General features: G+C 41.3%; 1 protein-coding gene across 4 annotated transcripts in view; it reads left to right on the forward strand.

Annotated features, from left to right (window-relative positions):
* Positions 1 to 10,082: 10,082 nt before the first annotated feature.
* The window catches only part of NT5C3A (5'-nucleotidase, cytosolic IIIA), a 48,862-nt gene continuing 44,730 nt past the window's right edge, over positions 10,083 to 14,214 (forward strand). Inside the window, exon 1 of one of the 4 annotated variants that reach the window (XM_054495865.2) lies at positions 10,083 to 10,644. In XM_054495865.2, the coding sequence (XP_054351840.1) occupies positions 10,492 to 10,644 (153 nt within the window). In that variant the 5' untranslated portion in view covers positions 10,083 to 10,491. The remainder of the gene's footprint in view (positions 10,645 to 14,214) is intronic. The other 3 variants (XM_063667405.1, XM_054495869.2, XM_054495867.2) reach the window with 3 other exon arrangements.

A 14,214-nucleotide genomic window follows, 5' to 3' on the forward strand; every position in this document is an offset into this window, starting at 1 on the left:
AATATTGAGCAGGCTATGCTGTTGTGTCTTTTGTGGACATTACAAAAAGTAAGCCTTTCCTTATGGTGATATCACCTCAGCTGGCTGAATTAATAGAGCTCACTAGAACTTGTCAGTTGGCCAAAGATCAGACAGCTAAAATTTACACTGACAGCCACTATGCTTTTGTTGTAGCTCATGACTTCAGAATGTTACGGAAATAACAAGGTTATCTGACTTCCTCTAGACATCCTACTAAACATGGCTCTCAGGTCTCTAAACTTATAGAAGCCATTCAATTACAAAAATAAATTTGGCTATAAGATCCCTAGACATTCAAAAACTGAGTCTCTGGAAAGTAAGGGAAGCCATTTTACTGATGTAGCAGCAAAGACAGCTGCCCTATTACCAGTATGAGATGAAATCATAGAAGTAGCCATGCTTAAATGGAACCCAATTAAAAGGGAATGCCAGGATGCTCAAGAAAGAGCCTCCTGGCTCTTTCTTGAGAAAGAAAAGGAAAATAAATATGATTAGCAGGCTGGGTGTGGTGGCTCATGCCTGTAATCCCAACACTTTGGGAGGCTGAGGCAGGAGGATCACCTGAGCTGAGGAATTTGAGACCAGTCTAGGCAACATGGTGAAACCCTGTCTCTACAAAAAAAAAAAAAAAAAAAATACAAAAATTAGCCAGGCATGTTGGCAGGTGCCTGCAGTCCCCAGTTACTCAGGAGGCTGAGGCAGGAGGATTGATTGGGCCCAGGAGGTTGTGGCTGCAGTGAGCCATGATTGTGGCACTGTACTCCAACCTGGTAGACAGAATGATACCATGTCTCAAAAAAAGAAAGAAAAGAATGAAAGAAAAGAGAGAGCGAAAAGAAATATGGTTAACAAAGGGCAAACATTCCCCCCTACCACTTGTAACCTATGGTATGGACTCAATGACAAACCCATTTGCCTATGGGATTTCAATTTCCTATGTTACAACACATCTATGAGCTTATACACTGGGGACCTAAAAAAAAAAAATGATTGCATGAGAAAAACAATACTACTGAAAACCTTCACCCACAATAGCTTATAAGGTTTATGCTAAATAAACATAATCCAGCCCCTTTGTGAGACACAGAGGCACTTCTCCCTTTCTGCTGGACCCTTTGATATTTGACAAATACATTTTGTTCAATTATCTCCTGTTCAGGGATATAAATTCAGGTTGGTTATGATTTGCATGTTCTCCCACTGGGTTGAAACATTCCCAAGCAAAAGAGCCACAATGCAAATTATAAGAAAATGTGTGTACTAGTCCACTCTCAGACTATTATAAAGAAATACTGAGACTGGGTAATTTATAAAGAAAAGAGGTTTAATTGGCTTGGGGTTCTGCAGGCTGTACAGCAAACATAGAAGCTTCTGCTTCTGGGGAGGCCTCAGGAAACTTACAATCATGGCAGAAGGCAAAGAGGGAGCGGCACTTCACATGGCCAGAGAAGGAGCAGGGGTGGTGTGGGGTCAGGGTGGGGGGGCAGAGGACATGCTACACACTTTAAAACAACCAGATCTCACAATAACTCACTCACTCACTATCACAAGAACAGCACCAAGGGGATGGTGCTAGCCTATTCATGAGAACTGTAACCCCATGATCAATCATCTTCCACCAGGCCCCACCTCCAACACTGAGGATTACAATTCAACATGAGATTTGGTGGGAACACAGGTCCAAACCATATTATTGCATCTTGGGCCCCTCCAAATCTCATGTCCTTCTCACGCTGCAAAATAAAATAATTCCTTTTCGAGAGTCTCCCAAAGTTTTAACTCATTCCAGCATTATCTTGAAAGTCCAAAGTCCAAAGTCTAGTCTGAGATAAGGCAAGTCCCTTCTATTTATGAGCCTGTAAAATCAAAAACGAGTTAGTTACTTCCAAGATACAATGGGGTACAGGCATTGGGTAAATACTCTCATTCCAAAAGTGGGAAATTGGCCAAAAGAAAGGGGCTACAGGCCCCATGCAAGTCCAAAACCCAGTAGGGCAGTCATTAAATCTTAAAGCTCTGAAATAAGCTCCTTTGACTTGATGGCTCACATCTAGGGGATGCTGGTGCAAAGGGTGGGCTCCCAAAGCCTTGGACAGCTCCACCCCTTTGACTTTGCAGGGTTCAGCCCCTATAGCTACTCTCATGGCCTGGCATTCAGTGCCTGCAGCTTTTCCAGGTGCATAGTGCAAGCTGTTGGCAGCCCTACCATTCCAGGGTCTGGAGGATGGTGACCCTCTTCTCACAGTTCCACTAGGCAGTGCCCCAGTGGGGACTCTGCGTGAGGGCTCTAACCCTACATTTCCTCTCCATACTACCCTAGTAGAGGTTCTCCATGAGGGCTCCGCCCCTGCAGCAGGCTTATGCCTGGACATCCAGGCTTTTCCACATATCCTCTGAAATCTAGGCAGAGGCGCCCAAGACTCAACCCTTGCACTGTGTGCACTGACAGGCTTAACACCACATGCAAGCTGCCAAGCTGCCACGCTTGTCCGCCCTGAAGTAGCAGCCTGTACCTGGTCCCCTTTGAGCCATGGCTGGAGCTGGAGCAGTCAAGATGCAGAGAACAGTTTATTATTTATTTCACAGCACACTACTGGGAGATGAAGACATCAAATGTCATGACCTCCAATTGGGTGACTACATTTATTGGGAAAGACATCAGCTAAAGGACTCTCTTAAGCCTCACTGGAAGGAACCTTATTAGATACTGTTGACTAATCATTGTGCAGCTAAACTTGAAGGATTTGACTCTTGGGTTCACATCTCTCATTTAAAAAAAGCCCCAACTCCTAAATGGATTTCTAAGCCCTCTGGAGATCTTCAGTTAAAATTTTCAAAGACTCCTGACTCCTCCAAAGACAAGACGAAGACAATAACAGGGTATACAGTGTATCTCAAGATACTAGACCAGTCCCATACAATAAATTTATTCTATAGCTGGGCATGGTGGTGCATACCTGTAATCCCAGATACTTGGGAGGATCGCTTGAGACTAGGAGCTCAAGACCAGTCTAGGCAACATAGCAAGACCTTATCAAAAAACAAAATAAAACAACAATTTCTTCTGTATATGACTTCTACTCTCATGCTTTCCTTTTATACTGTCTAAATATTTAAAGACACCCCCTCTGTGGAGGACAAAGCAACTCCATCTTAAAAGTTAATCTGGCCGGGCACAGTGGTTCACGCTTGTAATCCCAACACTTTGGGAGGCCGAGGCGGGTGGATCACCTGAGGTCAGGAGTTCAAGACCAGCCTGGCCAGCATGGTGAAACCCTGTCTGTACTAAAAAAAATACAAAAATTAGCTAGCCATGGTGGTGCACACCTGTAATCCCAGCTACTTGGGAGGTTGAGGCAGGAGAATTGCTTGAACTTGGGAGGCAGAGTTTGCAGTGAGCCAAGATCATGCCATTGCACTCCAGCCTGGGTGACACGGCGAGGCTCCATCTCAAAAAAAAAAGCTAATACACCATGTTGGCTTCTGATATTCTCTGTTCTGAGAAGGCGTCTAAGATTTCCAGTTTATCTATCGTTCATTGTGTAAAAGCAAGTACTTACCATAAATCCTGCCCTAAAGTCAAACGAACTTGATATTATTATACTTCAATTGTCCTACACATTCCTTCTAAACCACCCCTTCCCACTGGTATATAAGCCTTGGGTCTGAGGGGTCATGGTAATGGGGATCTACCATCTTGTCTTACTGCAACTGAAGACACAGACATGGCTTCTCTTTGTAACCAGATTTGTCAGCCTCTGTCTTCAGCCTCTCAGCTTCTGTGGACTTTGGGGTAGGTTTGCACATGTGTGCTCCCCACAAAACACCTTCCTTTATTCAATACCCTCACCATACATTGGGAAATAACTAATTTGATGAACATAAATATGGGACAGACTCTTATTTTCCAATACTTCCATATCAAAATGACATTGGTATTCTAATGTCAACCCCTTGGAACCAATCCAATGTTCCTACAGCTTACGGTACTTTCTTTTCAGATACAATATACTATCTGAAATAGTATAATATACTATCTAGGTTCCCATGCAGAAAGGAACATCCAAAAAGTCCTTCTCAATTCTAGATCTCATTGGTCTATTTTTAATACTTGACAAATGGATCATTGTGTTTCTATAAATATAGGTATCAGTTACTGTGCAAGGTCCCCAGGTATGAGAAAAGACAGCAGCAACCTGTGTGCCCTGTCACAGTATCTCTTGACTGAGGGGACAGAAACCTTGCTTTTGTGGTTGGAAAAAAAAACAGTATAATGTAATCTGGAATCACACAGTAGGAATCACTTAATGGACTAGGATCCCACTAGATGGTAATTTAGGACTCACTCAGAAAAAATATGGGAAGTCTTATGACACACTCAGACTAAGCTCTATTTAGGAGTAGCTACCATTCACCTCATGTTGATTTGGAATACTCAACATTTTTGGGTCCATAACTTATACTCAAACTGCACCTCTGCCATAAATGCCCAGTGGCAACAACATGTTTGGTGGATATGGCAACACTGGCCAAGTAAGGTAGAGATCCTTAGGGGCAACAGGTGCAGGATTGGGGGTGTTAGGGCAAGTCAAGGGTGCATATAATGAACAAAGGCATTTTCAAAAAAAATCAATACTTACTGACCTAAATTTAAGCTAAAGGAAGTACTCTTCCAGGAAAAAAATAAAGGCTAGGCAGCTGCCTGAAAAGATAATGATGCTATTTTTAAAGCGGGTAAATCAAACTGCTCAATTTATGGGGGAAAATGCTAAGGTTCAATAGTGAAAAAGAGCATGTGTCCAAACTCACATTTTTTTAGTTCTGTTTTTTTATTTTTATTTTTATGGATTTAGGGGTACAAGTGCAGTTGTGTTAAATGGATATATTGAGTAGCGGTAAAATCTGGGCTTTTAGTGCACCCATCACCAGAATAGTATACATTGTATCTAATAGGTGGTATTTCATCCTGCCCCCCTACCCTTGCACCACTTGGAGTCTCCAATGTCTATTATTCCACTCTGTATGTTTATGTGCACCCATTGTTTGACTCCCACTTGTAAGTGAGAAAAAAAATTAATTTTGTTTCTGAGTTATTTCACTAAAGAAAATGGTCTGCAGTTCCATCTATGTTGCTACAAAACACATGATTTATTCTTTTTTATGGATGACTAGTATTCCATTTTATATATATAATATATAACATATTATAAATATGTTTATATACTTATAAATTATATATATTACATATTATATAAATACATAAAACACATATTTATATTATATATTATATATTTATTTATATTATATATTATATAAAATATATTATATATTTTATTAATTATATTTATTATATAATTATAAATATATATTAATATGTTATATTATGTGTTATATGATATATAATAATATAATTATAATTATTAATAATATATAATATATTATATATTTTATAATATATAATATATAAATATATATAATATATAATATAAATGTGTTTATATATTTATATATGTAGTATATATAATTATATATAATTTACAAGTATATAAAACACGTATTTATATTATATATTATATGTTATAATATATAACATATAATATATAATACATTATATTATATAACATATAATATATAATACATTATATTATATAATAGATAACATATAAAATATAAAATAAAGGCTAGGCAGCTGCCTGAAAAGATATTATATATACTTATATATAATATATACAATATATAAATTATATGAATAATTTATAAATATGAATAATTTATAAATTATATGAATAACTTATATAATTTATATCATATAAAATATATATATAATATATATATCTTTATGTCCATGAGTACTCAATGTTTAGCTCCCATTTATAAGTGAGAACATGGAGCACTTGTTTTCCTGTTCCTGCATTAATTTGCTTCGGATAATGGCCTCCAGCTGCATCAATGTTGCTGCATATGACATGATTTTGTTCTTTTTTTATGGCTGTGTAGTATTGAATCATGTCCATGTACCACATTTTCCTTATCCAATCCATTGTTGATGGACACGTAGGTTGATTCGATGTCTTTGCTCTTGGGAATAGTGCTGTGATGCATGTGTCTTTTTGGCAGAATAATTTATTTTCTTTTGAATATAAGTAATTAGATTGCTGGGTTGACTTGTAATTCTGTTTTATGTTATTTGAGAAACGTCCAAACTGCTTTCCACAGTGGCTGAACTAATTTACATTCCCACCAATAGTGTTTAAGCATTCTCTTTTCCCCATGACCTCACCAGCATCTGTTGTGTTTTGACTTTAAAAGCCATCTGACTGGTGTGAAATGATATCACATTGTGGTTTTGATTTGCATTTCTCTGATGACCAGTGTTGTAGAGCATTTTTTCGTATGCTTGTGGGCCATTTGTATGTCTTCTTTTGAAAAATGTTGTCCTTCATGTCAAGGGCAGTATGGTCACTTTTTAATGTTTTTTCTTGTTGAGTAGTTTGAGTTTCTCATAGATTTTGAATAGTCACCCTTTGTCACATGCATTCTTTGCAAATATTTCCTTCCATTCTATAGGCTGTATGTCTAGTCTGTTGATTATTTGTTTTGTCATGTAGAAGCTTTTTAGCTTAATGAAATCCCATTTGTCAACTTTTTTCATTTTTGTTGTTTCCGTTTGAGGACTTAGTCATAAGTTCTTTGCCTAGGCCAATGTCCACAAGAGTTTTTCTCAGGGTTTCTTCTAGGATTTTTATAGTTTCAGGTCTTACATTTAAGTCTTAAATCCATCTTGGTTCATTTTTGTATACAGTGAGAGATGGGGGTCCAGGTTCATTCTTCTGCATATGGCTCTAAAATTATCCCAGCACAATTTATTGAATAGGGTGTCCTTTTGCCAGTGTATATTTTGTCAAATATCAGTTTGCTGTAAATATGGGGCATTATTTCTAGTTTCTCTATTTTGTTCCATTGATCTATGTGTCATGTCTAGTTTTATACCAGTACCATGCTATTTTGTTTACTATGGCTTTGTAGTATAATTTTAAGTCAAAATGTGATGCCTCCAGCTTTACTCCTTTTGTTTAGTATTGCTTCGTCTATTTGGGCCCTTTTATGGTTCCACATGAATTTTAGGATTATTTTTTCTAATTCCATGAAGAATGACGTTGGTAGTTTGCCAGGTATTGTGTTGAATCTGTATTTGCTGAATCTGTATTCCTGAATCTGTATTTGCTGAATCTGTATTGTTGAATTTGAATTGCTTTGGGCAGTCTGGTCATTTTGATGATGTAAATTCTTCTAATCCTGGAGCATGGGGTGTTTTTCCATTTGTTTGTGTCATCTACTCTTTCTTTTTTTCTTTCCTTCCTTCCTTCCCTTTCTTCCATTCTTTTCCTTTTTCTTGAGACAGGGTCTCACTTTTTTTTTTTTTTTTGAGATGCAGTCTTGCTCTGTCACCAAGGCTGGAGTGCAGTGGCATGATCTCGGCTCACTGCAAGCTCCACCTCCTGGGTTCATGCCATTCTCCTGCCTCAGCCTCCTGAGTAGCTGGGACTACAGGCGCCTGCCGCCACACCCAGCTAATTTTTTGTATTTTTAGTAGTGACGGGGTTTCATCGTGTTAGCCAGGATGGTCTCGATCTCCTGACCTTTTCACCAAGGCTGGAGTCCACCATCATAGCTCACTGCAGCCTCCAACTGTTAGGCTCCAGCAATCCTCCCACCTCAGCCTCCTGAGTAGTTGGGACTACAGGCACACAGTGTCAGGCCTCTGAGCCCAAGCTAAGCCATCATATCCCCTGTGACCTGCAAGTTATATGCCCAGATGGCCTGAAGCAAGTGAAGAATCACAAAAGAAGTGAAAATGGCCTGTTCCTGCCTTAACTGATGACATTCCACCACAAAAGAAGTGAAAAATGGCCGGTCCCTGCCTTAACTGATGACATTACCTTGGGAAATTCCTTCTCCTGGCTCATCCTGGCTCAAAAGCTCCCCCACTGAGCACCTTGCGACCCCCATCCCTGCCTGCCAGAGAACAACCCCCCTTTGACTGTAATTTTCCTTTATCTACCCAAATCTTACAAAACGGCCCCACCCCTATCTCCCTTCGCTGACTCTCTTTTGGACTCATCCCGCCTGCACCCAGGTGAAATAAACAGCCTTGTTGCTCACACAAAGCCTGTTTGGTGGTCTCCCCACACTGACGAGAGTGAAACGCAGCACCATGCCCAGCTAATTTCTTTGGTTTTGCAGGGATTGTAGAGACAGGGTCTTGCTGTGTTGCCAAGACTGGTCTCAAACTTGTGGCCTCAAGCAATCCCCCAATCTTGGGCTTCCAAAGTGCTGAGATTACAGGCACCAGCCACCTCACCTGGCCTGATTTCTTTCATCAGTATTTTGTAGTTCTCCTTGTAGAGATCTGTATTAGTCTGTTTTCAGGCTGCTGATAAAGACATACCCCAGACTGGGCAATGTACAAAAGAAAGAGGTTTAACTGGACTTCCAGTTCCACGTGGCTGGGGAAGCCTCACAATCATAGTGGGAAGGCAAGGAGCAAGTCCCATCTTACATGGATGGCAGCAGACAAAGAGAGAATAAGGAAGACGCAAAAGCGGAAACCCTGATAAAACCAACAGATCTCGTGATACTTAGTCACTACCACGAAAACAATATGGAAGAAAACACCCCAATGATTCAATTATCTCCCACCAGGTCCCTCCCACAACACATGAGAATTACGGGAGTATAATTCAAAATCAGATTTGGGTGAGGATACAGGGTAAAATCATATCAAGATCTTCCATCTCTTTCAACAAGAGTAATTAATATGTTAATTCACATAGAAGCTGAAATGGTCTCCAAACATGGCCAACCCTCTTAGATTCAGAAACACAAGGTTTACACTTATAAAAAACATATGGACCCCCTTTCCTCCTGGAAATTTACTACCAGGGTTTGTAGTCTAATTGACTATATTCCTACAGCTTTAACATCTCATATATATGATAATCAGACCTATGATATAGTATAACTAGTTAAAATACAAATCATATTTCAGAGTACCCACATTCTTCCCATGTGCAGTTGATGGGCCGTATTACAAAAACAAAATTTGGAACTCCATTTCTGTTTTAGATTGTACACAGCTTCAAGACGAATGTTATTGTCTACAAAATGTTTGAAATCCTGAAATTATAGAAACGTGGCTTTAGTCTCTACCCATTCAAAATAATATGTAATATATGGGAAAAAGATGTTTTTGTTGAGGAAGAAAGATAAATGAGGCTGTGACCATCTTAGGCCTCACAATCAGACAACATTTAAGTCATATTGCTATTTGGTGCAAAACCGGATTCATAAAAAATTACTTTGGCGACAAAATGACACAGTAATATAGATATTGATAATCAAATATTCTGGGTATTAAAACTCAGTCTTCTTCAGGTTATACTCCCAGCTAACTTACTTTGGGACACGTTCTCGGTCTATACTGAGTCTGTGTTCCCAGGCTTAAGTCCTCCAACTTGGCCGATAATAAAACTAACCGTGATTTCTTTAAGTTTTAGTGCCTGTTATTTCACCTTTCGGTCGACAAATCGTTTTTCTCATGTTCCTCTGTCTTACATCAATTTAATTTGTAGACCAGCCAAATAACCTAAAAGGCTAGAAGGAAACAGTTTTTCCTCCCCTACAACTATTTCCTCTAGTCCTCCGGCTGAAAGTTGTTCCACGTCCTGGGCAGAGAGAGCCCCACCAGGCAGCACCACCAGCTCCACAGAGTTGGAGCGATTCCCCCAAGAAGCTCCCCTGCGCCCCTCGTCACCCCCAGAGACCAGCAGAGGAAATGGCATCTATCCCTTGGAAGACACTAGGCAGGAGAGAACAACTGCAAACCCTTCTGCTCACACAGAGGAGGAAAGGATGGCGGAGGCCGCGAATGGGATGTAGCAGAAGTCCGACGGCTGCGGCGGAAGGGACACCTCCCCTCTCCAGCCTAACTGAGCCATCTTCGCCCTGTTGTCATAGCACTTAGAACGGACGCCACTGCGCAGGTCACACCGTGCCGCGCCGCCTTCTGGGGGCCGGAGTCCAGAGGGGCTGAGTCGTGTAGGCGGAGACCGACTTCTTAGCGGGCCGCAATTGGAATTAGATTTCTATTGGGGCGGGGCTCGAGCGAACCACGGCCTAATCCTCATTAGCAGAGAAGGATAATTACTGCAATACTCTGCCCTGCCCTGACAGCAGCTCCTGAGACCCTGAGTCTGCGGAAGGCCCGCCTCCAAGCTGGGCTCCGGGCACAGGCCACGCCCCTCCCGCCGCGTCCCCGCCTCTCCCATCGATGGCGTGTGGGTGGGGCTTCGTGAGGGCGGAGCTGCGCGGGGCGGGGCGTCGCGGGCTCGTCCATGGTGCTCCGGGATCCCGCGCTTCCGAGACTTGCAGTCTCCGCGAGCTGCCTGTTTTTTTCCTTCCTGGACGCGCATGAGGGCCCCGTCCATGGACCGCGCGGCCGTGGCGAGGGTGGGCGCGGTAGCGAGCGCCAGCGTGTGCGCCCTGGTGGCGGGGGTGGTGCTGGCTCAGTACATATTCACCTTGAAGAGGAAGACGGGGCGGAAGACCAAGATCATCGAGATGGTGAGTGTGGAGGCTCGGCGCGCCCAGAGCACGCGAGGGGCCGGCTGGGCCGTCCGCTGGCCTCGGCAGCCTGTGCTGGGCCGCTGCTCGGTCGCGACTGGGAGCTGCCGGCGTCGCCTGTCAGGCTGGGATCTCGCTAGCTCGGGACGCGCAGCTTGGGGGACCTGGCCGCCCCGCGTGCGGCCACTCCGCGGGCTTGGTGACCAGGGTTGGGTCCCCAGCTGCGGCCCTCGGCTGCCCGTGGTCTTTTGTTAGGTTTCCATTTGAAGGAGCAAGGCAGAAAATAGATGAATCGGACACAGGCTACTTTGTGCTGCAAAACCCGTTTCTCTGGAGATAAGCTGCATGTCTTGAGCAGGTCGCTCCTTCTCTCCCTGCCTTGCGCCCGCCCTCCCTCCGGATCCGCGTCAAACCGTTGCCGCTAATCTAGTTGCAATTCCCGCAGAGGACTAGTTGTTTTATGTTGGGGCTGCCATGAGTTAGATTATGAAAATGTGCAATATCTAAAATTTTACAAGAATGACAATCCAGGAGAAATTCAGGATAGTTTATTTTGTATTTGAATGTATTCCTTCTTGTCTCAAAACTCCCACGAAATGTCTTTGTTTTCGTCTTAACTCCCAAAGCTCTTGTATACATTTTCGAATTTAATTTTTTATCGAAGAGGGTGTCTCAAGAATTCCCTTTGAGATATATTATAAGTAATTGTTTCAAAAATGAGGATATTTAGTTTCGTTTTGTATTTTAATTAGAACCCACTCAGGAAGACAATTCTTGCACAAACTTGCACGCTTATGTATTTCCTGAAATGCATAATCCTGAGTATACGCCTGACCGTGTGCTGTACATGTGAACATCTAGGGTCAGATGATTATGATAGAAAAAAATTTAAAACCTACACTAAATAATATCATTTTAGGGTGTAATAATTGGAATTTCTCAGCACTTGCAATATGTTCAAACTGATGAAAGACACGATTTGTCCTGTTGGTTGTATTGACCCCAGGTTGAATACAGACGTATTTGCATAATTAAAATTAGCCAGTGTCCCAGCTATTTGGGAGGCTGAGAGGATCACTTGAGTCTGGGAGTTCAAGGTTATAATCACACCTGTGAATAGCTACCGCACTCCAGCCTAGGAAACATAGCGAGACCCTGTCTCTTAAAAAAAAAGTTAATTCCCACTTGTCTCATATTCCAATAATATTCCTTAATTTTGAATCAATTTATTCTTGAAGGGTCTTAATAATTCTAAAGGCTAATTAAAATTCATTTCTCTCACCTCTTTATGCCCACAGCAGCAAATGGTTTAATCTCAGAAGTTTCATTTTGCTTTTGTTGCTTTCCTGCTTAGAAAACTTGGCTTTCTTTTGCCCACAACCCAAGGTTAATAATGCCTATGTAGGGGAAAAAACCGAGTTGCCGTATCTCCCTGTCTGTGCTTAAACTGTGGATTGGTCTGTATACCACTTATCTAAGCCAAGTAAGGTTAAAAATCAGTGTGTTCACAAAATCCTTCAATGATACCGTCATAGGAACAGTTTGCTATCTTTGTGACAATAATGAAGACCTATCAAGAATACCAACTTATTGATACTAAAGAAATCAGTCAATATTTACATGTACGCGTAGTATATTAATTCAGATTGTAATATATGTGTAGCCTGCTAGTAGCTTTTCAATGGAAAAAGTGAAAAGAGCTTCATGTTAACTTTTTTAATTTTAATAGGTTGCTTCTTCAAGTGGAAGAAGTATTTGACTGGGGGTCAGAAGACCTGGGTTGGAATCCTAGTTCTATCTTTCTGTAATAATGTAGGTCTGCTCTGCCCATCCTCTACCCTCCTCCCTCAGAAAAATCTCTGCAAACCCATGATGTCCAACAGACATAGCTCATATTGGTCACAGCTAACGGAGTTAACTACCTAACCAAGTTGGGCCTATCTAACTAGCTAAGAAAACCAATAACTTCTGGGACTTGGCTCAAAATGATGCATTGTCTTGCAAGAGTTTTTAATTGAGAGACATGAGGAAGTTGCTAGTGGGTTGTGTATGCTACAGCTGAAATATCCCATAGGGCAGCAAGATTAATGTACAGAAGAAGCCAGTCATGGCCAGGCATGGTGGCTCACACCTGTAATCCCAGCACTTTGGGAGGGTGAGGTGGGAGCACCCTGTCTCAAAAAAAAAAAAAGAAAGAAGGAAAGCAAGATAGGGAATGGGATCAAGAAACCGAATTGTAAAGTAATTTTGTAAAGCCATTATAAAGAGTTTGCTCTTTATTTTGCAACAAAGGATCATCAAAGGTTTGCTTTGGCAGGGTACGGTGGCTCATGCCTGCAATCCCAGCACTTTTGGAGGCTGAGGAGGGAGGATCCCTTGAGTCCAGGAGTTCGAGACCAGCCTGGGCGGCATAGGGAGACCCTTTCTCTACAAAAAATAAAGATATTAGCCAGTGCAGTGGCACACACTTGTAGTGTAGTCCCAGCTACTTAGGGGCTGAAGGTGAAATCTCTTGAGTCAAGGTGGTCGAGGCTGCAGTGAGTCATGATCACACCATTGCACTCGAGCTTGGTTGACAGAGTCACCCAGAGTCTCAAAACAAAGAAACAAAAAACCCAACAGTATGTTTTATGAAGATGAGATAAGGTGGACTGGAAGGGAAGATCCTGGAAAGAAATAAATTTAGGAGGTTGGTAGTATTGCTTGCGAAAGATGATTAGGGACCTTAAACTATGCCACTAGCAACAGGTATGGAAATAAGGGATCAGGAGACAAACATTTCAGAGATAAAATCAACGGAACTTTGTGGCAGCACAGACTTAGAGTCATACAAACCTAGTTTTGAATCTAGTTTTTCTCATTTATCAAGCCGTGTGACCTTGGGCAAATTACTTAACCTCTTTGAATCTCCCATTTTTCATCTATTAATTGGGAGATAATGATAGTACCTACTTCATAGGTTGTGAAGATTAAATGAGATAACACAGTGCCTAGAACATAATTGCTTTCTTTCAGAGCTTATTATTTGTGATTATTAAATAAAGGGATTAATTGTAAGGAGAAATAACTTTAAGGTTATCAGGTAACTGCTGATTCTGGTTATATTATTAACCAAGATGAAGAGAAGGAAAAAGGGGCAGGTTTGGAAAGTAGCCAGGAGGTAAGGGAAATGTGGAATAACAAGTTCACTTTAAGTCATATGAAATTTGAGATGATCAAGGAATGACCAACTAGAAATGTTCATGAAATAGTTAATATATTTAAAGTGCTTAGAAAAGTGCCTGGCCCAGAGTAATCAATATATACATTACTTATTGTTATTATTAGCAATAGCAACTGAAAATGGAAGGCTGGTGCTCTAAAGATAAATTGGGGCTAGAAATAATATTTTCCCAAATGTCTAGCCTCTCAATGGCAAGTGTGGAGCTGGATATTATTTCTCATCCATAGTTTTACAGCGAGAAGAAAACAGAAAACTTGGCAATGCAAAGTTCAGTAAAGATGCTGAAAGCTGTCAGAGGTGGAATAACAGGAAATGTTTCCAAAAGAAGGGGCAGAATTAGCTGTGTC

The sequence above is a fragment of the Pongo pygmaeus genome, chromosome 6, assembly GCF_028885625.2.
Source record: "Pongo pygmaeus isolate AG05252 chromosome 6, NHGRI_mPonPyg2-v2.0_pri, whole genome shotgun sequence".
Taxonomy (NCBI): Eukaryota; Metazoa; Chordata; class Mammalia; order Primates; family Hominidae; genus Pongo; species Pongo pygmaeus.